This window comes from Myxine glutinosa, chromosome 6, assembly GCF_964187855.1.
Source record: "Myxine glutinosa chromosome 6, kmMyxGlut1.1, whole genome shotgun sequence".
In the NCBI taxonomy this organism is placed as follows: domain Eukaryota; kingdom Metazoa; phylum Chordata; class Myxini; order Myxiniformes; family Myxinidae; genus Myxine; species Myxine glutinosa.
In genome coordinates this window covers 155,626,812-155,653,581 of record NC_136266.1, presented here as the reverse complement: position 1 = coordinate 155,653,581, position 26,770 = coordinate 155,626,812, and the positions used below count along the sequence as shown (strand labels likewise).

The 26,770-nt window shown below is 46.3% G+C and overlaps 1 protein-coding gene across 5 annotated transcripts in view; it reads left to right on the top strand.

Moving 5' to 3' along the window:
• UPB1 (beta-ureidopropionase 1) overlaps positions 1-26,770 on the top strand; it is an 85,739-nt gene that overhangs the window by 2,750 nt on the left and 56,219 nt on the right. For all 5 annotated transcript variants that reach the window (XR_010984775.2, XR_010984774.2, XM_068118811.2 and 2 more), the window contains exon 2: positions 10,584-10,755. Coding sequence is in view for 3 of the 5 variants with exons in the window: in XM_068118811.2 (XP_067974912.2) it covers positions 10,584-10,755 (172 nt within the window). In the remaining 2 variants the exon portion in view is untranslated. The remainder of the gene's footprint in view (positions 1-10,583; positions 10,756-26,770) is intronic.

The following is a 26,770-nucleotide window of genomic DNA, read 5'->3' as shown; positions in this document are numbered from 1 at the left end:
CGTGGGCATCGGGTCACTGGGTTCGGCGTAAAAGGGATAACAAAGTCGAGTCCTTACGCTATTATTATATAGATGTGACAGCTCTTTCTTGGCGATCACTACACCAATAAACTTAAAATTTCACATGGCCGTTATAAGTCATGAGACCAATGCAAATCCTCCAGCAAAGCTAATTGGTGCAAAGGCTTGGAGGCCATTTTGGATTCACAAAAAAGATCTTCAGAACCACTGCACAGATCAATGTGAAACTTCACACACATCATCGATGGACTGGGACACTTTAAGGTTGAGAGGAAGTTTCTCATCGAAGCATGATGGGCCCCCACAGACCAATCAAAATGCTTACTTTTTAGGTTATCTTATTTGGACGAAAAAAAGTGACCCTATGCATGTATAAAGTAAAACCTCGATTTAACGGACCTCAATTTAACAGATTTCGGATTTAACGGACAAAAACAAAAAAGGGACAAAAATAAGGTTTGTGAACGCTGTCCGGTAATTCAAGAGTATACCAATAGAGGGAGCTGAGACAAACGTGAGCATCAGGCTACACACTACCTGACCCGGAAGATGTCGTTACCAACCTGTAAAAACGTTTGGAGTTCAGTCTTTGCCTTTATGCTTTTCTTTGTTTTTTATTAGCATAAAAGTTGTAGAAGTGATTTACCATGGCTTCTAAGGACGGTGGTGCTGAGGGATAACATGTGAAATGTTTTTTTTACGGAATCCCCTGAATGCCAGTTCCTATATAAAGAATCTGAGTGTTGCCCAGAAATTAGAGGTTATTGCAAAGTTAGAGTCTGGTGTACCTGTTGCTTGCGTATGCTATGAGTATGGTTTAAAAAACTAAACGGTGTCTGATTAGATTATCACCCAGACTTTGAAGGTTGTGATTCATGGGAGCATTCACCTCCTTGGCCTCTTATCTCCGACTCAGAATAAAAGTATTGTCTGAGTTACCATTATCGATTACGGTACAAACACTGAGTACAGTAAAGTACTATATATTGTTGCGGATCTCCCGAAGCCCGTTCCCGTTACAAAGGGGGGATTAAACCCCTTTTTCCCCTTCTGGGTCTTCGTGTCCACGAGGCCGAATCGCCACTTCCGGAGCAAGCGTGAAAAAGGGTATCGGGTCAACGTCGCACGTACCTTTAGCCCACGCTGCCACAAAAGCGGGGACTGAACCTCGCACAAGCCACGCTTAATCAAGTACGCCCAAGCGGTATGCGTATCACGTGACTCGTGCCGTTACTTTTATGGAACCCGATTCGAGCGGTTCTAGTCGTATCATGCGATGCCAATCAATTGAAAGGACGGGAACGGTCAAATCAGAGGAAGAACACAATTTATTTACACTGTACAATGATCAGGATGAAGGAAAGGGGACACAGAGTAGAAGCTTAACCAATTCAACTTAATACCCAGACACAGGGCCCACTCACGCACACGGGGAGAAGAAGAGAAGAAGTTCGCGCGCCAAACGCGCTTTGCCGTCGGTCGCTCCGGGGCAGCACGTCCGGCGTGGCTCTCTGGCGGTCACGGCACGTATGCAGGAGAAGGCAGGCAGGAGGAGATCGCGCTTCTGTGGCCCGGCACGTGTCGTCCTCCCGAGCACGCGATTAATACAGCGCAGAGCGCAGGGCATGGGGCACGGGGCAAGTTCATGTACAATCACGATAACCGGCAATTCAATGCACTCGTTCTGCGGCGCGTTCTCGTGCGTTCTCAAGCTCAACTCAACTCCACTCACTCTCACAGGGGCTCCGACTCAACTGAACTGACGCGCAACTCTCTTGAACTCAACTCATCTCAGAACTCATCTGAGGTGGGGGGGGGGGGGGGCTTGGAGCAGGGTTTTATGGCTCCGCCCCGGCCTTACTCGAATGTTCCAAACCCCACCTCTCATCGTCGTGGTTAGCCACTCCCCTTGAGCCCTGATTGGTGGCTCGTTGCTTACTGGCCACTCCCTCCCCATGCCCTGCAGTGCCTCCCTTTGGCCTCGCCAGACCTGTTCAGGCCTGCCACGTGGCATGCTAGCGCCAAAAGACCGCCCTACTCACGGGCCTGCTCAACACAAAACTAACACAGGAAAGGACAACGCTTACATTCACTAAGAAATAACTGAACTATCACGAGGCTTCATGTTGTGGTGCGTCTACCTACGAGGGGGAATTATCCTTTATTCCAAAACCACAACAATATACTTATTTCATTTCTATTTCATGCTTGTTTTCTTCTGTTTACCTCTTATATGAGTGTTTTTATTACATACATGTACTGCATCATGCATGTTTAATAATGTCCGTTATGCACGGCAGGGCATTTATTACCATTCAAAAATAACCTTTCGATTTAACAGATTTTCAGCATTAACGGATACCTCCTCATGCCCCCCCCCCCCCCCTCCTCATCAGTCTATTTGTACGGGTATGTCTTATTGGACATGACAATGAACAAGGCGGTCGTTCTTTTTTGTGAAAATAGTCTCCCTTGGTGGGAAATGACCAATACATAGTGTGATTGTCGTATAAACATAGCGGAGATAGGAGGCCAGAGAGAGAGAGAGAGAAAGGAAGGGGTGGGGAGAGCGACTCCTCACCACACGTCGCTTTTCACTCCAGGAGGGGTGGGGTGCAAGGGGTGGGGTGTGGGAGTGAGAGAAAAGTAGGGGGAGAGGGAGAAGAAGGGAGAGAGAGAGTGAGAGAGAAGAAGGGGGGAGCATAGGCATAGTTTGACTTCTCTATTTGGGTGGGGGGGGGGGGGGCAAGGGGGGCAAATATTAATAATGGATAGCTAGGTCTGACTTCCAAAATTACTGTTTGTGAGTGTGGTTACAGTGTACGTGAAATCACAAATACAGTTTACGTTCATTATTGTTACTCACGTTTAAATACAGGGTGTTTTTATCTTAATCGTAAACTACTGAATACATTAAGGTGGGGGCATTGCCCCCCTGCCCCCCCAAACTCTGCCGATAAGGAGGAGGGAGGGGGAGTTGGCAAAGAGAATGTTATGTTGTGCTTCATGACCACACACACACACGCACACAGACACACACACGCACACAGACACACACACAAATATATACATACACACTGCATATGTACGCACTCATATATAAACATATTGTTACATTTATGGGGGTAGGTAATGAAATACCTTAGTGAAGTTCGGAATGTTTAGTTTAGCTTGGACCGTGTGACACCAAGAAGAAGCCCACCTCGATGTACATAAGTAGGGAATTTGTAGAGCATAAGATCGTATATGTGTCTCCATACGAGGGGTGGAGCTATGCTAATTAGGTAGGGCTTAAGGATAATTCCCAGTGTGTAATTGCCCCTGTGATTTGTTCCTTATATTTTATTTCATAAAAAAGGGCTGCCATTACAACAACAATTACAACAACAGCCATTAAACCGACATCGTTGAGAGTATAACCGGACATTAAGATCGGCAAGGGAACCCCGCCCAGCCGAACATTCCCGAAGGACTTCTAGACTCCGCCTCCAAGGACTCGTAATGGAGAAACCATGCCCTGAGCCTTGTGACTAGTTAAGGGCTATGGGATGATGTAATGGGACGTCAGGATTGGTCCGGGAATGACGTCAGCGAGGGACAAGGGAGGATGAATCCCTCCTCCCTTTCCCTCGCTCTCTGTTGTTCTGGCTTTAGCCCCGGTCGGTCGCTTTTTGTCTCAGGTGGCTCTCGGCTACTGCTTGCTTGTGTGCTGGAACAGGACGCAAGCCATTGTTTGTTCGGCTGGGTCGTGGAGTTGTGCGCTTTGGAGAAAACGGAAAGAGGAAGAAGAGCGCACCTCTTAGGTCTCTCTCTGTAGGAGTTCTCTTGGGTTTTTGCTCGAACAAGAAGGCGGCCATCCTGTCCTTCGTGAGCTGGTCGTGTGGGTCTCACCAAGGAGCTCTGGACTGCGTTGGTCGTGTTTCGGCGCCTGTTGGGCTCGTAGAGGGCTCAAGGCCGTGCTTTATGACACCAGGATGAGGAGGGTCAATCTCAAAGGTGGCCGTCTTGGCTATTTGCTTGGCACCAGGCGTTTTCGATGCGCAGCACTGGCGCCAATGTCGGAGCGCTTCCCGCGCGAGCCGCTTTGGGCCACATCGTCCTGCTGACGTCTTTCAATGATCTTGTTGAGCAAGCTGAGTGTCGGCCGAGATAAAAAGAACATTAATTTATTTTCTTTAATCTTTCCCCTTGTCTGTGTTTTCGTGTCCGAGTGGAGACGTCTCAAGTTAGGATATAGTTTTACCTTACCTTTCATTTTTATCGTACTGCATTTGTTTTCATTAAATTCTTTATTTTGGCATTTCATTATTGTATGGTGAATTTTCCTTGTCGTGTGTGTTTATTTGTTTGTGCGTTTGAGGAATAAAAATCCTGTGGCAGCCGTCCGATCAGATCAGGCTTTGGGCCTTTCCCGCGCGCGCGATAAGACAATCCCGCTAAGTTCAGTTATACGCCTCGGAGTTAAAGCAATGTTTGGCTATCTGTCCAATTCTGGTCTTCATCGGCTACGGACTTGACAATATATGACATATGGCAGCACGACCTTGTGCTGTGAAGCATGAAGCACTGGAGATTAGAGTTGGGATGACTGACTGGAGAAGAGAGATGGAATGACTGACTGGGGATGAGTTGGGATGACCGATAAAAGATTGGTGCACCATTACGATTCTGAGAGGAAGAGACAGTCAATGGAGTACCACCACAAAGGATCACCAGCCCCGACTTGGTTCTGTCAAATTTTCATCTCTTCCCCAAACTTAAGGAACACCTTTATGAAGAACATTTTGCTTTTGACAATGATGTCAAGGCCACTGTGAAGCGCTGGTTAAGTCAGCAGGACACACGGTTCTATTTTGATGGCTTCACAGAACTACTTGAATGTTGGCAGAAATGTGTGGACTGCAGTGGTGATTATATTGAGAAATACAGACTTGGCATTTAATATGGAATATTTTTTTTGTGGGGGTGAACTTACTTTTCAAGATGTCTTCGAACCAAAAGTTCATTGGAATTATATTGAAATTATTCTAGATTTTGTTAATGTGACCTTTAAAGCTTTAAAGCTTTAAAGCCTGGTAGCTTCCGCTTCCGGTCCGGTATGAAGAGGACACAGGCGTCACATGCTCGCCGCTTCTTCGACCGGGCCACTGTCAGTTACTTTCTTTTTTGGTGGTCGTGTGGATTTTTTGGCCATTGAGTCTGCCCTCTGCATAGCCCCGGCTCTGCTCCCTGCTTCGCCTGCCCGGCTCCTTCACCTGCTCGCTGTTTCCTCGGGCGCGCTCTCGTGGGTTGTGACCATCACAGCGGTTTGGTGGCGGTTTCCCGCCGTGATCTAGATTTGTAGCGGCGGCGGTCGATTGCCGTGAGCTTTGCCGTGATCAACCTTGGCCTCGTGATCGTCTCTTTGCTCCTGCCTGCCCTCTGCTTGGTCCCGGCTCTTTTCCTGGCTTCACCTACCTGGCTCCTTCGTTTCCTTGGGCCCGCTCTCGTGGGTTGGGACCATTGTTTCACCTCCTCAACCTTGGCCTCGTCTCGTCTCTCCGCTCCTGCCTGGCATGGCTCTGCGGTACTCCGCCGCAAGGCTCCTTCTGCTCAATACCCGCTCCACCCCATCATGCATCCCTGCCATCAAATCAAATGGACTCCTCCGACGACCCAGGTACATTCACCGTGGCTCCGGTCGTAAGTTTGTTTATTTGCAATCAGGTCACTCCATCCCCGTCCTCTGGTCGGCTCAGCGCACTCTCACTCTTCGTCCCAGTGCACCTGGTCACAGCAACGCACACGATCGCACCTCCTGCCTACGAACCCTGGCTAAATCACCTGAATTCATCCCTGCTGTTCAAAACAACATCAAGCTCACCCTGTTCAACACCCAGTCCCTCAACAACAAATGCCTCATCCTGAACGAATACATCCTGGATAACAAACTGGACTTTCTCTGTCTCACCGAAACCTGGCAACAACCTCTGGACTACTACACGCTCAACCTCACCACACCCAATGGATATTCCTACGTCAATAAACCACGCTCGGAGGGCCGAGGTGGTGGAATTGCCGTTATCCACCGTCAAGACATCAAGACCAACCTCATCTCCATCTCATCTGCTCCATCATTTGAACACCTGGCTTTTAAACTCTCTGGTCGCACGCAGTCAGTCATGGCTGTCGTCTACCGCCCTCCCAAACCACACCCATCATTCCTGTCTGACTTCTCCTACTTTCTGACCCAGCTATGTTCCCTCTCCCCCTCAATCCTCCTCCTTGGTGATTTCAATATCCACATGGACTCCACTGACTCCACAATAACCACTGACTTCACTGATTTACTCACCTGCTTTAACCTCACTCAACATGTCGACTTTCCTACCCATATCCGTGGTCACATTTTGGACCTTGTCTGCTCCACTGGATTAAATTTGCACCATCTCTCTGGCTCCGACCTCACCCTCTCTGACCACTTAGCCATCACTCTAACCATCAACATCCCCGCCCCAACACCAAGGCATTATCACACTATCAACTTCCGTAAGCTAAACGCTCTTTCACCTACCTCATTCTCATCCACCCTCTCTGAAAAAATGTACACTTCTCCCTTCGTTGACCTCCACACCCCTTCCGACCTCACTGACTACTACAACCACACTCTCTCCTCCTGCCTCGACCAGCTTGCGCCTGTAAAAACCAAAACAGTTTCTTTCACCCATTCTGCTCCCTGGTTTACCCCTGAACTCCGCCTGATGAAAACTCGTGCTCGCCAACTTGAAAGACTCCGCAATAAAACGGGTCTCACAGTTCACTCCCAAGCCTACAAGGACCACCTACAACACTACAAAGATGCCCTCTCCCGCGCCCGCTCCGCCTACTACTCTCAAATTATCCACTCTGGCTCCGGAAACCCAAAAGCACTCTTCTCGACAATAAACAAACTCCTCCGCCCCCTGAACACCACCACCCAGTCATTCACAGTAGACAACTGCATCTCCTTCCTCTCTTTCTTCCAACGCAAAATTTACAACATCTACAACAGCTTGACCACCGCCACACCCGCTCCCCCTCCAACCACCTGCCCCCCCTTGTCCTGCCATCCCCTGTCTCGGTTCTCCCCAATCTCCCCTACTGACCTCTCTGAACTCCTCATAGGAATGAAAACTGCCACCTGCACTCTTGACCCCATCCCCTCCAGCTTTGTCAAGGCCTCCCTCCCTGCTCTCTCTCCACTTATCATTGCAACAATAAACTCCTCCCTGTCTACAGGCATCGTCCCACCTTCCCTCAAAATTGCTGCTGTTACCCCCATTCTAAAAAAACCTGGTCTAAACCCTGACACCCTAAACAACTTCAGACCCATCTCCAACCTACCCTTTCTGTCAAAAGTTTTGGAACGCGCTGTAGCCACTCAACTCAAACATCATCTCTCTGCCAATAACCTGTATGAAACATTCCAATCCGGATTCCGCTCCAACCACAGTACTGAAACTGCTCTCCTCAAAATCACCAACGACCTTCTCCTCTCCTCTGACGCTGGCAACCTCAACATTCTCGTCCTCCTCGACCTCAGCGCTGCCTTTGACACCATCAATCACACCATCCTCCTCGCCCGACTTGAATCCACCTTTAACGTTACCGGCACTGCCCTCTCTTGGATTAAATCATACCTCTCTGACAGACGCCAGTTCATCTCCATCAATAACTGCAAATCCCCCACTGCTCCCCTCCCCCAAGGTGTCCCCCAAGGTTCAGTTATTGGCCCCCTCCTCTTCATCCTTTACCTGTCCCCCCTCGGTCACTTAATCCGCCGTCATGGTCTCCAATTCCACAGCTTCGCCGATGACATCCAGCTTTTCATCTCCACCAAGTCCGTCTCCACCGACACCCACTCTATCCTGACAAACTGCATCACTGAAATAAAATCCTGGCTTCAAATCAACTTCCTCAAGCTTAACTGTGATAAATCTGAAATAATCATCATTGGCCCAAAAACGCTCACAAAATCAACCAATAACTTTGCCCTCAACATCGACGGTATCCCAGTATCCACCTCCCCTCACATCCGGAATCTTGGCGTCATCTTTGACCAAACCCTTTCCTTCGACAAATACACTAAACAGATCACAAAGTCAGCCTTCTTTCACCTGAAAAACATTGCCCGTCTCCGCTCATCCCTCTCCTCCACGGCTGCAGAAACCCTCATCCATGCCTTCATCACCTCCCGTCTGGACTACTGCAATAGCCTCCTCTATGGTTCACCCTCAAAAATCACCAATAAACTCCAATACATTCAGAACTCCGCTGCCCGTCTACTCACCCATTCCCGGACCCGTGACCACATCACCCCGTCCTTTACAAGCTTCACTGGCTCCCCATCCCCCAGATAATCCGGTACAAAATCCTCCTCTTGACCTACAAGGCCCTCCATAACCTGGCCCCATCCTACCTAGCTGACCTCCTCTCCAGACACACTCCCACCCGCAACCTCCGCTCTGCTGGTACCAACCTCCTGACCCCCTCCATCCGGACCAAATTCAGATCCTGGGGGGACAGGGCCTTCTCCATCGCTGCTCCCACCCTCTGGAACTCACTACCTCACACCATCAGAGACTCCTCCTCACTCACCACATTCAAAACATCACTAAAGACGCACCTGTTCAACACTGCATTCAACATTCAACCCACAGCATTTAACCCCTGACTATCTCTTCTCCTTCTCCCTCCTTTTGCTTTCAATATTTCCCTATTGATTCTTGTCTTTTTGCAATTGTTGTTTTCATGTATTGTTATGCATTATGTTTTCCACTCTGTCAAAGCGCCTTTGGGCTTCTGGAAAAGCGCTATACAAAATAAATGAATTATTATTATTATTATAAAAGAAACAAAAAACACATTTGACATTTCAAAACAAATAAATTGATCCTTGAAAGTGATGTAAACTGATATCGAACTCAATTGATGGACAGTACTGTGTTAAACTTCTGTACGTTTTCCAGAAGTATCTCTTTATTTTGCACATTAGCCAAAATTTTTTTTAACAAAACCAAAAGTTAAATTACGACTGGGATTACGGACAGTAAAATTACAGTTGAGTACTTCGTGTAACCACCACGAGCATTCAGGAGAGCACGTACACATTGAGGCATGCTGTTCACGAGATTTGCCAAGGTTTGGTCAGGAATCGCTTGCCATGCAGTGACAATAGCCTGCTGCAATTCACGCACAGTGGTCGGCTGCTGGTCCAAGTGGTCGATTTGACGCGTTAATTCTGCCCACAAGTTCTCTATCGGATTCATATCCGGGGACATGGCAGGCCACTCCATATGCTCTACACCACGGTCAGCAAGAAAGTGTTGGATCATGCGAGCACGATGAGGCTGTGCATTGTCATCTTGGAAGACAAAGTTTCCTCGAAAGGCTGCACGAGCAAATGGAAGAAATGTTTCTTCCAGAATGGCCATGTACTTGAACTGGTTCAGGTTTCCATTCAGAACAACCAGGTCAGTTTTGCCCCCTGCATGAAAAGCAGCCCAAACGGTCACCCCACCACCTCCAGCTTGGACTCTTGGCACTATACAATCTTTGTTGTAGGCTTCATGCACTTGTCTGCGCACTCGGACGCGGCCATCTTGACGATAGACCAGAAATCTAGACTCGTCACTGAAGATCACGTGATTCCAGTGTCCTGGCTGCCATTGACGGTGCTCTCTGGCCCACTGCAATCGGCGCTGGCAGTGTTGTCTGGTCAGGCGTGGCTTTCTCAGGGGACGCCTGGCACGATGGCCTGCTTGAACCAGTCGTTGGTTGACTAGCCTTCTGGATAAAGGCACATTTGTCAGTTGCTGCCACTCAGCCCTCAGCCGATTAGCTGACTTGGTACGGCCATTGCGGACTAACCGGTGCAGCTGGCGATCATCCCTCCTTGTGGTTTTGTGGGGACGTCCTGGCCTCGGTATTGGAGTAGGGGCACCCCTTTGAGCATTTCGTTTCAGGATCTTTGACACCTGACCTTGAGTGATGCCATACTGCCGAGCAATAGCACACTGTTTCATGCCGTAATTTCGTAAAGCCACCACTCCATGACAAACAGCATTGTCGAGTTGACGGACCATCTCCAGAGGAAGCGGCAATAACTTTTGGAGACGTGCAGCAGTTGTTTCCACTAATACAGAACGCAACAACCCTTGTATACCCGACTGTGAAGCCAATCATCAAATGCACCTGCCCGTACATTTTGCCACGCCACCTGTGATATAATCCTGTTGTTGACTTCTTGCTGCGACAGACAATCAGTGACATGGTTCTTTTAACAAATAAATCACCAAAGTGTAAAAGAAACTCACCAGATTGATATACTGGGTTAAGAAAGTAAACCCAAGTCAAGAAAAAAAAAAATTCCATATTAAATGCGAAGTCTGTAAATATGCCCCTGTTTTGGAGAAAAAGAATAGGGGGCATTACTTTTCAACACACCCTCATGTTTTAAATCTTGTTTCAGCAGGTGCTAATTTGTTATGTACATAAGAAAAAGACACGAGAGCATCAGGTAATTGATCTTTCCCTCATTACAGGGTTCTGCAGGTCTCGGAAGGGGCACAAAAACTTGCTAAAGCAGGTGGCTTTGAGATCCTTGCTTACAAGCTTGGGGCCCAAAAGGAACAACTGAGGCCACCACGATGCATGCGTGTTGGCCTTCTGCAACACAGTGTCTTTCTTCCGACAACAGCTCCTGTCGAGCAACAGGTTAATTTATCTATGTTTACATCAAATATTTTGGTTGCTTGCTTCAATTTTAAGTTACCAATTATTTGTTTGGTTATAAAAATGAGGTAATTTCTCAAAATATACTTCATGTTATGCGTTGTCACACAGTATACACGTTTCATTGCAAAGTTTTGTATTTTAGACAGATTGTCTTGCTGACAAAGTTTTAAAGTAACACACCAGGTAATTATTTTTGAAATGCATTGTGACTTTTACTACCTCTGATGTCTTCTATCCCCATTAACCCCATATACCCCATCCAACCCTCTTCCTTTCATTTTACTGTGTTCTGTACCACTGTCAGTATGTTGCCTTTTTACCCTCTGGAATGTCACCCTTCCATGATTTTAGATGTTAAATAGCATTAAAAAAAAATTCATTAAATAGCAACAAAGTGCTTGGTAACTGGTAAATGTTTATATAATCTCTCAGATTACAGATACAATGTATGCGTTTGATCGTTGGTTGAAACAGTGATTGAAACCATAAACAGAGTCCCAGCAATCCTGGTTTAAACCGTATAGATCATGTTTATTCGATCTGAAAAATATCGCGATATCGGAAGATCATGAATTAGAGATTTTCCACACTTGTGTATATGTAGTCACATGACATCAGTCACATCGAATGTACTGCAGTGTATCATGAAAAAAACTATTATTTCTAAATATCCAAATATGTAATTCTGCTCCACAACACATATGTGTATAAATGTTATTTATATATATATATATTGCTTGTTTATTTACTTTTTTTAAAATATAAATATATATATATATATACTGTATATATGTATAATGTATTTATGTACAGGTATAAAGGGGGCTGCAAAAGTAGGTATACAGTAATGAAAAACAAAACGTGTGCACAAAACGTATTTTATTGATTATACAAGCATATCAATAACAACATATCAATAACTAGAACGGGCACTCGGTAGAGCGCATACCTTCGCCGCAGCTACTGTTCTGTACTTGGTAAAAATACGATTTTGACCTTTTCGTGACCTTGACCTTGACCTTTGACCCGATTGCTCCCAAAATCTAATCAAATGTGTCCCGTATAATAACCAATCATCCCACCAAATTTCATGCAATTCGGTTGAATACTTTTTGAGTTATGCGAATAACATACACACACACACACACACACACACAGACATACAAATAAATACACAGCGATCAAAACATAACCTTCCGCTTTTGCGAAGGTAATAAACATATCAATAATAAACATATTAATCCCTCAAATGTTCAAACTGTTTGCCCCCGGCATTCACACACTCCACTAGTCGAGTGTGGACACCCATGCACACTCTGGCACAAAGGTCTTTATCAGCATCAATTTCCTGGCAAGCCTCCCGTATGAACTGAATCATGGCATCAACAGAACGTGGCTTGCGTGTGAAAACCCTGTCTTTTACACATCCCCAGAAAAAGAAGTCCATAGGGGTGAGATCCGGCGAACGTGGTGGCCAGTCAACGGCTCCCCGACGTCCAATCCACCTGTTGGGAAATTCTTTGTCAAGTAGCGCACGCACAGTGAGTGCGAAGTGCGGTGGCGCCCCATCCTGCTGAAAGTAGAAGTCGTCCTGCTGCTGTTGTTCGCGTACCTGTCGTATGATTGTATCCGTCAGCATGTTCAGATACACGTGTTGATCGACAGTCCTGTGCAGAATGATAGGTCCAACGACACCTTTGCAGGACAGGCCAGCCCACACTGTCACCCCAGGTTGATTGAGCTGTTGCTCAATCGTGACTTTAGGGTTTTCAGTTGCGTAGTACACACAATTGTGCCGATTAACGGCACCCGATAGCTTAAAGTTTGCTTCATCGGACCACACGATTTTGCGCAGAATGCTGTCACCCTCTTGTTCCTCGTTCAGGATGGCTTCGCAAAATTGTAAACGCCGATCCGAGTCATCCTCTAATAAACCATGTATCAATCGTGGCACGTACATTTTCAGTCCTGCACGGTGCATCAAACTTGCGGTGCAAGTTGTTGTTGCCGATGTGCCTTTTCATTAAGCCTGGTCGAACGCTCATCTTGTGTCTCATTTACTCGCTGTTGTTGTTTCCGATGAGCCTGTTCATGAAGCCTGGTCGATCGCTCATCTTGTGTCTCATTTACTCGCTGTTGTTTGCCGATGAGCCTGTTCATTAAACCTGGTCGATCGCCTATCTTGTGTCTCATTTACTCGCTGTTGTTGTTGCCGATGAGCCTGTTCATTGAGCCTAGTTGATCGCTCCTCTTCGATCTCCTGTTGTCTTTCAGTCTGTTTTTGCTTAGCTGAAGCTGTCTTCGGACCAATGCAGCTCTTCCTTTTTCGGGGCATTTCAGAGATTTTGATCAGAAACTGCGTGGAATTGGGCGTGGGTCATCTGAATGAATGAATGAATGGTCATCTAAAAGCAGAAAATCGAAAATCCTCATGAAAAAGAAGAAAATAGAAAATCATGAAGTGAAATTTCATTGAGAAACTGCAGCATGTAAAATCAGAGAATTGAGAATCAGAAAAATCGATCAGAAAATGCGTGGAAGTCGGAAGTCATTGTCATCAATTGAATGTAGCATTTATTTTTTATTCCCTGTCAAATGGCATTGGTCCCATGTCAATCGGATGAAGTTGAAAAATTAACATTACGAAATATGCTGATATCATAATTTTAAAACCCGAAGCTTTTTAAAAACATTTAAGGTGTGCTGTAGTTTCTCTGAGACGTACTGATTCCGAATATGCCTTTGGTTTTGCTCTGCGATGAGTAGTTCTCGAGTTATAAGAGGACAAACAAACATACTTTACTACTTTATATATATATATATATATATATATATATATATATATATATATATATATATATATATATATATATATATATATATATTGTGTGTGTTAACACGGACCACTGGACGGATGGACCGAACCGGTTGTTACTCCCTTGGACACATCAGATTAATGACGGTTTTGTGCACACGGGAATCACAAGGAGTACACAAGGCTCTTATTTCTTTTAAAACAAACAGGGATTATTTCCTGAACAAAACCAATAGGGGAAGGTTGACTCGACGGAGGTATGACGGCGGGTTTAAGGAAGGGAAGAAAATGGGGACTCAACGATTAAATAAATAATTATCTACAATGAGGTTAAACTCTAAAGAAACCAAAGGCATCTTATGCCAGACTCAATCACAGATGGGGAGGGGAAACGAGCAACCTGGTAGGCCTTAGTTCTGCTGTGGAGACGAAGGAAGTGGTGCTGAAGCAGCCACAAAGCAGGGAGGCGATGAAACAGGTGTTGAGGTAGGTGAGACAGGACAACAAACAGATAAACAGGCAGCAGGCAGACAAAACGGGGAGCAGATGATGGAGCAGGAACGTAAGCAGGACGACAAGCAGGTAGACGGACAAAGAGCATGTCTCCTCAGGTGATGCAAACTTTTCCGCTCTCTCTGTCTCTCGATCTCCAAAATCCCTCCCTCTTGTGAGAGTCCGAACCCGAGAGCCTCATGCTCCTCCCCTCACTCTCCAAACCACACATCCACTCATGAGACGACCCAAACTCCTCCCTTGCGGGGGCGACAAACCCCGTCCCTCAGGAAATAACCATCATTCCTCCCGTCTGTATCTCTAAGGACAGCCAGACCCAACCTGATAACATGACAGGAGGCTATGTGCATGTTTCCTTAACTTCAAACCCTAGCAATTTATTACAACCAACCACCCTCTGTATAGTGCACATTCAAACACACATTCAAATTACTGACTACCACTTTGTCTTCTTATAATAATAAATGTCTGTGCATGTGTATTTGTATCCCCCATAAATCCAAAACCATGAAACCTAGTAGCCTGAAACTTTGCATGCATACTAAGGGAACTCCAAGGGAATGCATAAATGAAAATTGGGTATTTGGGTTCATTTAAAGACCCCATTTTGAAGATAATTAATGTACCTATTAAATTATAACAAAAACCGGCTTTATCCTGGTCAGCCCACTCTCCCTTGCCAGGGTCTTAATCGTCATTTGTTTCGGCCTGCTCAAAAACACCATCGCTGATCTTCATTCCTAAGAATCGCTCTATACATCGCTAATCGCTTGCAAAGCCACCCCTTCCTTATCAACCGCTGTTTGTAACCCATTGCAATACAGTTGACAGCAGTGTCAATTACTTTTTTCGTGACAGTTGTTGCATTTTTGAAAATATACAATGTTAAGGTGATAGCTAGGCTTACCATACGTCCGTTTTTTCGGTCCTTTAATCTCCATCCAGCTGGGGTTTGAAAATATATACAAATGTCCGGGACTTCCTGTCCAACCTCACTGTTAGAGAGTCCAGTGGCATGCTCAGTCCGCGATTCAGTGTCTTTTCTGAGTCTTATCATGCACACTTGTTTGATTTTTCTTCAAAAGCCCTTTATTTGATGTTTTATTTTACTACCGCCAACCAATGCCAAAACAAAAGTGTAAATTCGCTGCAAAACTCAAGACAAAATTCCCATGTTTTAGAAGTGGACGAAAATAATGGGAAGCCGAGTGCTTGGTATGTAGAGCTGGTGCGTATGTCTCTGTGGCAGGTAAAGGTGCTATTGTTTTACAAACTCATGTGGACTCGGCCAAGCACAATATTTCCAGTAACAATTCAGTAATTTGCTGGAATAATGGTGGTTTGCAGTCACAATTGATAGAGGTCCGGAACACACCTAATGAGACTGCCGATACGATTGCTCAATACGTAAAGGAAACTCTTGAAAAGTGTACCCTCGTTTTTTGGAGCGGTCCCTTCCTGAGTGTCCTTTTTTTCAGTGTCCCTTTCCTGGATTTCCTGAGTACTGCACGGGTTTGTTCTGTCAGATTTCCATTGACTTTGTTTTGGGTCAAGTGTTGTTCACGATGTGGGACCCCGAAAAATCGAATCACATGACGAATAATAGTGAGGTTTAATCATGCCTGTCAGAATGCATGGTACGTCAGAACTCCTGATAATCAAGCGTCACGTTTAATGTGCCTTAATCAAGCATCACGTTATGTAAATTACACAAAAAATAGTGTTATGTCGGTAGGGTAAAGCAATATCTAGAGTCAGGTAGATCTGAATAGGTAACATGCTTCGACTGTCGCGATAGGGAATCTACCTTGTAATAAGTTATATGTTAGTCCGGTTTGTCGGGTTAAGATGTCTGCTTGTGAACATACCAGGATGTTCGAGTGTTAGATAGTGTAGGGATTAAAGATAACAGCCCCTGTGTGTCACACCTGGTAATCAAACCTTTGTCCCTTATGGCATTGCACTCATTTAAACACTTAGACAGGTCCTTAGCGCAACATTAAATAATTCCCTTCCCTGACAAGGACTTCGGAAGAAAACAGGCAAGAGGCCAGTCCGGGGCACCGCCGCATGGGCCACAGTCAGCTACACCTCCGGCAGGCCTAGCACCATAGCGTGACACGAGTTACCACCACGCTACAGGGAATGAGTGATTGGTTGGCGCGGTAGGCACGAACCTCCAGCCAACGAGTGCGGGAGGCGCGAAGCTGGAAGGTTCGGTGGAAGTCGCTGGTTGGTGGCGCGCCAAGGCTGACGTCACTGCCACAGGTTATATGAGGGCGCGTCGAACGCCATTTTCTCTCTTCTTGCTTGCGCAGCTTCCTCTGGCAGCTTGAACTCTCTTGTGCATGTCCCTCTAGCCCTCTTGCACGTCCCTCTCTGGCTGTCTTGTGCTCTCTGCACTTTTCCTCTTGGTCTTGAGAGGTCATGGTGGTCGTTGGCTCGCCATCTGCGTGGTGCTTGGAGCGGTGCTTTTGGTGCTTTGGAGCCTCGTGTGCGATCGGCGCTTCTGGAGCTTAGAGTGGTGCACGGACCTCGTGGGCGGTCGACGAGGAGCCTGGAGTGGGCGTTGGCTCGGGCCTTCGCGGTGCTGTGGTGCTGGAGCGGAGGGTTCCTCCACGCCGGAGTTTGGAGCCGCGTAGAGACGCAAGACGACAGGACAGATAAGGACGCACCACATTCACAATTACACAACGTGTTCTTTTCCTTAATTCATATTCCCTCGTCTCGTATCCGAAATCTGTGTGTGGGGACATCCCGATTAGGATATTTATTACCGGCGCCTGCTTTTCCTCTCCCACCATCCTTGCGAATATACCCTTATATTATTTTCTGTGTATATATCTGAACGCAGTTTCCGTGTGGTTGATTTAACAGGTAAGACTGCAGGGGTCTCGCGCCCCCCTCCATCCCGCGCGCTTTGGTGTAGCTTTTGTTTTTGGAGTCCGCCATTGAGTTTCGCTTCGAGAGCTAAGGCCTTCGCGATCGGCTTCCGTGACCACCTGATTTTAATCAAAGGCGGCCGCATGACAATTGGTGTCAGGCAGTAGGGATTCGAACCTAGCGGCCAATTTTTTTTGTTCGGAGGTAGCGAGTCGCCGGCTGGGTTAAAAATCCCACCCAGCATTTGGAACGGAAATTTTCATAGTCGAGGCGGATAAATTTGTATAGTCGATTGGGCATATTGGGCGCGATATTGCGTCTTCGGAAAATTTAAATTTTACTTTTGGAATTAAAATAAACTAGGGCATTGCCCGTACGTGGGTGCCCGTTCCTTGCCAAAAAAAAAAAAAAACGCTACCCGTACGCTCTACCCCGCCCGTACGCCCGTAAACAAAAAAAACAACGCTCTTCGCTTCCGCCCTTCGCTCTGACTGAATTGGGAGAAATAATGCGCATAAGAAATCGAATTACGTACCGTAATGGCGGTCAGCTCGTAACGCGCTCAGCTCCGCTCGTCTCACATCGGCCACGCCTACGCAACAAAGCGTTCTGTGATTGGCTGCCGGAAGTGAAGTCTTCACTGTCCGGAAGTTCGCAAATCGCAGTTACGATGAATCGTTTTAATTTAATCGCAGTTTGAATTCGTTTTAAAACATAGTTTAACGGCAACATAGTTTTCCAACGTGAAATAAATGAATACGCTGTCAAATGTGCCGTCCGAGGCAGAGTCTGATCGCCACGTTCGGCACACGTGATAGCTCGCTGCTCTCTGATTGGTTGAAGCGTTTTTTGGACATAGCTCGGTAAGTACTTCTCCGATTAATTTAAAACCTTGAAAAGGCACATCCTCGGGTCCCCAGCAATATACCTGGCAAGTTTCAAGTATATCGGACCCGTGGTTGTCGAGAAACAGCGGTCACAGACACACAGACACACAGACACACAGACACACAGAGATTGCTGGAATTATAGATAGATACGCGCGCGGGAAATGACCTTCCTCAAAGCGGATGTCGGAGGTCTGTGAAATGGAGGTGTGTAGCGAGGCTTCTGTCAGTTTAGGGAGTGAGTCGGAGGTAGTGGGGGTAGAGAGTAGTGGTGGAACTTCCCCCGCCGCAGGGACGGCGCCGAACGATGGCCAGGTCTTAATGAAATTTATGATGCAAATGAACGAGCAATTGAATAACAACATGAAAGAAATAAGGAATGACATGAAGGCTCAGGGCGCGTGATTGGAAAAAATAAAATGGATGGGTTGGATGGAAAAATGGACTCCAAAAGGAATGAATTGAAGGGAGAGATTAAGGAAATGCGTCACCAAATTAATGATTTGAAAGGGGAAATGAATGCTCAGAACGAGCAATTGGAGAACAAAATCAATGCCCAAACCAACAACATAGAAGGACTAAAGGAAGAGTTGGAGGGGCAAATTGATGGATTAAAGGAGGGATTGAAAGGGCAAATGGAAGGAATGGAAAGTAAAATTGATGGATTGGAGGGGAAGATAGAGGGAATGAATGAGCAAATGGATGAGAAATTGGAAGGAAAAATTGGGGAAATGGCACAGCAGCTGGGGGAACGAATAGATGGCATAGAAGGGAGAGTGCAAAACCAAATTACGGACTGACTGGGGGAATTTGAGGTTAAAGTAGAAACTAAAATGGGGGAGATAGAAAAATCAGTGGGGGTGGAAATTGAACTTAAACGGGAAGAATTAGTGTTAAGAATAGAAGAGGGCATGGCCCAGGCTGTCCGAATGGGGGAAAAGTTGGAGGATAGGATTGGTGCCACAAATGCCCGAATTGATAAAGCAAACGGAGACCTGGAAGGCTATAGGGGCCGGGTGGATGCCCCAACACATCAACAAGGGGAGCAATTGGGATCCTTGCTGTGCCAGGGTGGTGGTTCAGAGCGAGAGGGGGTAACATTATTGGGGGTCCGTGTGGTGTAGCCGGACCAGGTATTTATTGGGGAAGACCTGTCGGGGCCGCAAATTATTGATGGGGATGATGAGAATGATTTGATCCAGTGGCTGGGGACCTGGGACAGTCCCATGGAGGTAGAGGTTGACCAGATCCAAAGGAGCTTGGGGGATGAGGTGAGTCGGTCCGAGAAGGAGGTTGAGGTGACCGAGGGGATCTTCACCATGCACTATGAGTTGATAACGGAGGCTCCGAAATTGAATGACCAGTTGGGGGAGTGTGTTGACTCCGGGCTGGATTTGGACCTTGGAGGATCGGGAGATCGAGCCTCTGAAGATTTGGTCCCCATAGGGAATTTGGACCAGCTGCAGGGAGGGGCAGAACAACCTAAGGGAGTTGTTACCTGCAGCTGCGGTTTGGAGCAGGAGATAAAAATTGTTAAAAGAAAATTTAAAATAAAATTAAAATGGGAATTTGATGTGGAGCAGCTTTGGTTGGAGTTGGTCCCCGGGCTGTGGGATTTGGACCAGGAGAGGTCATTGGGGATGGCCTCGGGTAAAAGTTGCCTCTTTCAAAATTTGGTGATGCCAGCCAGCTGGGGGGCTGTGCTGGCGAGATTTGGACGTGGGTCCAGCCTTGGGTGTCGAGGTATGACCTGGGTTCCACGGGGGGTCTGGTGGAGTGTGGCGTCCCTTGTCCGTCGGGGCACCGGCCGAGCATGTGGCTCGGGCCGACAGGGTCACCGGACCCTGGTGGGGGTTAAGACCTCCAGGGGGGTCCGAGGTGGTTTCTCAAGCCTGGGATGGCAAATATTGAGGACCACTAGGGGGAGGTGTTGTGGGTCGCGCTTTGGTGGTGGCACCGCGGAGGGCCAACTTGGGCCTGATGTAGTGACCACCCGGGCAGGCGGCCTGACACCCTCCTCCTGAGACTCTGCGACAGCCGGCATGTGGTGACCTGACATGCTGTGCTGGGCTATGGACGCGGGTCGAACCGAATGGACAGGAATGAGATAGCCTGCCGGACAACCATTGGGGCATCTGTGGAACGTGACAGTGTGAGAGTGACCTTCCACAGATGTTCCATTATGATTTATGGACTCTCGGTTTGGGAAGGGAGCCATGGGGATGTGATCGGGAATGTGTAACGTGCCGAGCATATGGGCCATGCTCGGCTGGCATGTGTATAGCAAAGCATCTTTCTTTGGTGAAATGAGTGAATTGTGACAAATGTTTGGCATGGGTAATCTGAGGGTTTGATGTAAATTTAAGAGTGAATTTTGTGAAGAGAAATGGTGGATACTGACAGCAGTGTCACCATTATTGATCCAGGTGTGTAGACCAAAGTGTTGGAGGCTGTGATAAAATTGACAGGGTAGCAGGACACAGCTTTCAACTGGTTGTGGGGGTGACTGTGCTGATATTTGGGACGCGGGATCATGGGGATGGAGTTGGGGGTCTGGGAGTCAACGTGGTGCTATGGGTGTTCGAGGTGTGTGGACCATGTCTTCTGGGTGGGGCTTCTGGTGGAGCATGGCTGTCGACTGGACCTTGGTGTGGTCAAGTGTGGGTGGGCACTGGGGAGCTGCAGTTCCGTGGACTGGGGGATGAGGGCGGCATAGGTGACGTGAGGGGAATGCCACGCACTGCGACCGTCTCCCCCAGGGCCGAGGTTGTGCGTGCGGTAGTGTTTGCGGCAGCAGGTGCTCACCACATTGGCCAGCTGGGGCTGGTGCAGCTGTGTTCCTTGCAGGGGGGCCGAAGGATGGATGGTGGGTCGCACCCTTATGGACACTCATGGGCCATGTTGGCGTTTCGACTGCTCGGCTTGTCCCAATGACCCTTGCACGGTCGAGGTGCGGAGCTGTCGTAGCCACATGTAGTTGTGTAGTGATAATCACCGTTGGATGCAGACCCACATGCCTGCCAGTATAGTGGGGAGAAAAGTGAAATTTGATGACAATTTGGTAGGCCCAAATGAGAAATTTTGGGATTTTGAAGGGTGGGTGGCACCTTTGGACTTGACCAACCGGAAGTTTCCTGTACATCAAGGTAGGGGTAAGGCCTTGATGATTACTGTCCCAGGCTTCAGGACTTGCTATGTAAATTGGGACATGTAATTTGTATTTGGGAGGCGGGTGAGAGTGATGACATGGCCGGTGAGGGGGATGGAATGTGTGCCACAGTCTTGTGGGTGGCGTTTGTTTATGTGTAGAGGTGATGTGTTTCTATGTGGTCATGAGGTTGGAGAAAATGGATGAGTGGTGATTATTGTGTTTTGGAATTGTATTGGTTTAATGTGAACTGGGGGATTTCACATGTAGCAGGCCATGTCAACTTTTGAAACATTTTTTGTACCATCCAAGGAAATGTGTTGAGAATTGAATGGCAGCGGGGGAGGAAATGTGTTTTGGGATCTTGTGGGTGGGGAAGGTGTGTGTGTCCGCAGGTACAGATCAGGCTCTGAGGAGCGATGCCTGCGGCCCCCCTCTGTGGAAATTACCCCTGGCAGCCAGTGGTATCTGGAAATTGGAGCTCATCGGTGGAGGGTCTGGTTGGGCGCCGTGGGGAAAAGGAGACCCCCGGCGACCCGTGGAGCTGCGAGGCAGCAGGAGGCAATGGAGCCTGGTGTGTGGAGACCCTCACTGGTGGGGTAACGGCGGAAAGGGCTGTTGGGCTGTCACGGGGCCAAGAGGTAAAGGGGGGGGGGGGGCAATGAACTTGTAAGTCGGTTGACTTGTTTTGGGACTGCGGGCACCACAGCCTAAAGCGCCCCCACCATCTCAGTTGTGCGGTACCTCCCCGCTGCCTAGTTGAGGAATGCACACATGTATATGACATCAATGCCATGGTCCTGCCAGGGGGGTGAAATAAGTTATTGAAATTATTTTGTGTAGTGATGAGTTTTGAAATGAGAATGAGTGGTTAAGGGGTTTGTGTTGCGTGAATGTGGGCGAAATCCACCGAGCCATGTCACTCACCTGTAACATCTGGACAGGGCCCGCGGAAATTTAGGGGTACATTGAGATGGCCCCGCAGGTAAGGTTGTGTCTTGGGGCATCCACCGGGGGACGCGGTCTGTAGACTAGGTCTGTGAACAGTAGTGTTTGCTAAACATGGGCAAGAATAACAGGAACAAGGACTAAATGCAAGGGGCGGTCTTGGCACAGGAGACATGTGACACAGGAGAGGAATCTCGGTGTGGTTGTTGATATTGGGAGTAAGCAGTCAGCGCAGTGATAAGCAGCAATGGGAAAAAGTTAATAAGACTTTTGCTTGCATTCACACGAGGATAGTGAGGTTCCGATTTATCGCTCCAGTTGCTCCAAATGGTACAATTTTGGCACTTTTCGGCTTCAGAATTATCTGGACTTCATTTGAGAGATCCTGTTATTTGGTCATTTTTTTGAATTCCTGCATTATTTCGGTCAAAGGCACTAAGGACTGACACCTCGATTAGCAGTGCCATCTTTCAGTTGGCCAACGACTCTGCCACGAGTCGCCCCATGGATCAGCTGAAATTTCCATTTGTTCCCCAAAGCGTTTCCCCCGTCTGTGCATCCCCCTTTCCTCATGCACGGATCATGCTTTGCAACAGAAGATGGTCTCCTTATCTTCTTTGCTCTAGCTCACTTTTTACATCTCTTCTGTTCATCTGGAGCTTAGTTTGTGTCGATTGTGGGGCCTCTTCACATTTTTGCTTTGATACAAACAAAGCTTTGTCTCATGGTGATGTTGAGATCTTCCACATTCAAGAAGGTACAGTCTTTATTATTTTTGGCATCAATTCCGGCTGTTCGGTATGGCTGCACAAACTAAGTAGTCAGCCTTGGAGGTGTCTGTCTTCCTTTACTGTCTTTTTACATCTGCCCACCGAAGGTGGATAGACGGAGGTTTTGTTTTCACCCCTTGTCTATTTGTTACTTGCCGGAAAGGATTCCGGCAAGTATGTTGGTTGGTTGGTTTGTCTGTTGTTTGTACGCAGTACTACGTATATACCATTGCACATAGAATCGCCAAACTTTACACACATATTTGCCTTGCCCTGGAATAGACTGCCCAATTTTTAACTCTCTAGGCCCAAGGCCTCCATTATGACGTCATAATTCGATAATTCGACAAGTACAAAACTTCATCCAATCAAGATGCAATTTATTGAGCACCATGTCGGAATAAACTGGTAGAGAAAAAAAATAACGATGACGTCATCGGTCACGTGGTTCGACCGCCATCTTGGAAAAACTGAAAAACTTTGCACCTCTATATCTCCGAAAGTGCTGAATAGAAAAAATTGAGACATGGCTCATTATAAAGAACTCTCCATGGGGAATAAAATATGTTAATGATGATGTCATAGGTGCCTCCATTATGACGTCATAATTTGACAAGTACAAAACTTCATCCGATCAAGATAAAATTTATTGAGCTTAATGTAGTTGCCCTGGAATAGACTGTGCCCAATTATTAACTCTCTAGGGCCTAGGCCCAAGGCCTCCATTATGACGTCATAATTCGACAAGTACAAAACTTCATCCGATCAAGATGAAATTTCTTGAGCATAATCTCGGAATATATTAGTTTAAAAAACAAATAATGATGACGTCATCGGTCACGTGGTTCGGCCGCCATATTTTTTAATTCCGGCACGTCCTCGGTCTCTGACCGATTTCTAGTCTGTTTGTCTGTCTGTCTGTCTGTTTGTCTGTTTGTGCGCAGTACTACGTCTACATCGTTGCACATAGAATCGCCATACTTTACACACATATTTATCTTGCCCTGGAATAGAGTGTGCCCAATTTTTAACTCTCTAGGCCCAAGGCCTCCATTATGATGTCATAATTCAATAATTCGACAAGTACAAAACTTCATCCAATCAAGATGCAATTTCTTGAGCGCCATGTGGGCATAAACTGGTGAAGAAAAAAATAATGATGACGTCATCAGTGACGTGGTTCGGCCGCCATCTTGGAAAAACCGAAAAAAAATTCACCTCTATATCTCTAAAAGTGTTGAATAGAAAAAATTGAGACATGGCTCATTGTAAAGAACTCTCCATGGGGAATAAAATAATTATGTTAATGATGATGTCATAAGTGCCAACATTATGACATCATAATTTGACAAGTAGAAAACTTCATCCGATTAAGATGAAATTTATTGAGCATAATCTAGGAATAAATACGTTTAGGAAAAAAATAATGATGATGGCATCGGTCACGTGGTTCGGCCGCCATCTTGGAAAAACCGAAAAACTTTGCACCTCTATATCTCCGAAAGTGCTAAATAGAAAAAATTGAGACATGGCTCATTGTAAAGAACTCTCCATGGGGAATAAAATATGTTAATGATGATGCCATAGGTGCCTCCATTATGACGTCATAATTCGACAAGTACAAAACTTCATCCGATCAGGATGAAATTTCTTAAGCATAATCGAGGAATAAATTAGTTTAGAAAACAAATAATGACAACGTCATCGGTCACGTGGTTTGGCCACCATATTTATTCAAAATGGCCGATAAAAAAGGAAATTCCGGCAAGTCCTCGGTCTCTGACCGATTTTTCATTTGTTTGTCTGTCTGTTTGTTTGTGTGTAGGATATCTCAAAACGTTGTGGGTGGATTTGGATGAAATTTGGTGGAGAGTTTGGGTGTGTGATAAGGACTAATTGTTTAAATTTTGGTGAAGATCCAGATCTGGATCCGGATACTAGAATTTTTTTATTTCTTAAGTGATTCTTTAACCTACCAGTGATCGGGCCAAAAACGATATACATGTATAGCAGGATATTTCAAAACGTTGTGGACGACTTGTGACAAAACTAGGTGGATGAGTTGGGTACGTGACAAGGACAAGCCGATTATATTTTGGTTCAGGTCCAAATCGAGATCCGACCTATCAGTGGGATAAAAATGTAAACTGTTCAGCCTGGCGAAGGTATGCGCTCTACCGAGAGCCGTTCTAGTCTGTAATTGTTTACCATCACTGTTTGGCATTACTTGGTACAGCCAGGCATATGGCATTCCATAAGGGGCCTTGGGGTGCTACCTGCTTATCAGGAGTCACCAATTTTTCTGGGACTGGGGAGTTGTGCCAATAAGGTAAATGCTCACAGGACTGCACACTTGCTCACCAGATTATTCTTCCCTGGTTTGCTGAATAGTGCACCATTTACATAGGACCACTGTGTGTATTGCTTTTGCCATACCTCCTCCCCACCATTCCCCCCCCCCCCCCCCCCTTTTCCACAATATCTTAATTAACCTGTCTAAACACCATCCCCAACCCCACTTTACCTGCAAAAAGTACACATTGGAGCTTTGTATCCACAATTTGTTTACACACTGCTGCAGCATTCTTTGTATTTATCAAGGATTGTGGTGCTTGTGTTTTTATGCCTCCGCCCCTGAAGGTGGCCAAAGGCATTATGTTTTCGGGTTGTCCGTCTGTCCGTCCATCCGTATGGGCTAAACCTCGTTTTTCTCAGCAACCACATGTCCGATTGACACGAAACTTTCAGGATAGGAGTGACACCCATGCAGAATGCTTTTATGATAATTGTGATGTGATAAGTCGCGTGGTATGGCAGACATCTTGGATTAAATGCAAATATAAAAAAAACTCCGAAACCGCTAAATGGAAAATTTTGAAACTTGGCACATTGTGAAGTACTCCCAATTGGGAATAAAAGCATGATAATGATGACATCATAGGTGAAGTGGTATACCAGCCAAAAATGTTTTAATCAAATTCCTTATCCTCAATATCTGAAATTGCATGTATATGATCTATGACCCATTTGTATTTAAATATTAAATTTATGACATCAAAGGTCACGTGGTTTGGCAGCCATATTGGATTGAACCTAAAACCTTTAAAAAAACATCTACTCCCAAACCACCGAATCAATTGACTCAAAACTTTACGTGTGTCATTAACTAGGCATGGTGATTAAAAGATGATCACGAAAACATCTTTGGTCACATGGTGTGGTAGCCATATTGGATTGAAGGAAAATATTAAATAATTATATCTCTGAAACCACTTACCATATCAATGCGAAATTTTACAAATATCATCTAACATCATTGCTGCATATAGTTTGATAATGATGATGTCGTAGGTGACGTGGTTTGGCAGCCATCTTGGATAGAAAAACGAACCTTATCCGATCAACACAAAACTTCACAAACGTGATCCCCTACCCATACATATGCAGAGTGTACATTTTAAAGGTCATATGTCATGTGGTATGGCAGCCATATTAGCTTGAAAGCCGATATTTAAAAAAATTACTTCTCTGAAACTGCTTCACCGATCGATGTGAAACCTGTCATGGCTGGTGAAAATGTGATACTTGAAAACAGCTGAAGGGATTTAAACCAAACTTGTTTATTTTTAGGACAGTGAACAAGGGCATCTACCCATTGTGGGACTATGCGGAGGCATATTGGTGACACAGTCACATTGCTCTAGTTTTTGTTTGTTTGTTTTTCACATGGTAGCTGTACGCGTCTATTGCTGTAATAGGGTGCGATGTGGTTTACCACTCTTTGCTTTTACCTACGGCTGCCGGAAAGCTTTGCGAGCGAAAAGAAGGCCGAGTGTGTTAACCCTCCTTCCGGTACATAGCCTCTTCCATTGCCAAGACGTTGAGACTACCTCCTGGTGGTGCACCATGGTAACAGTACTTGAGGGCACTGGCTAAATGTCTGGAGGATCTCGGAGTAGGTTGGTACCCTAGAGGTGTAGTGTGCATGACCCTACATTGTGAGGACTTGCTGTGACACTCAACAATCCAA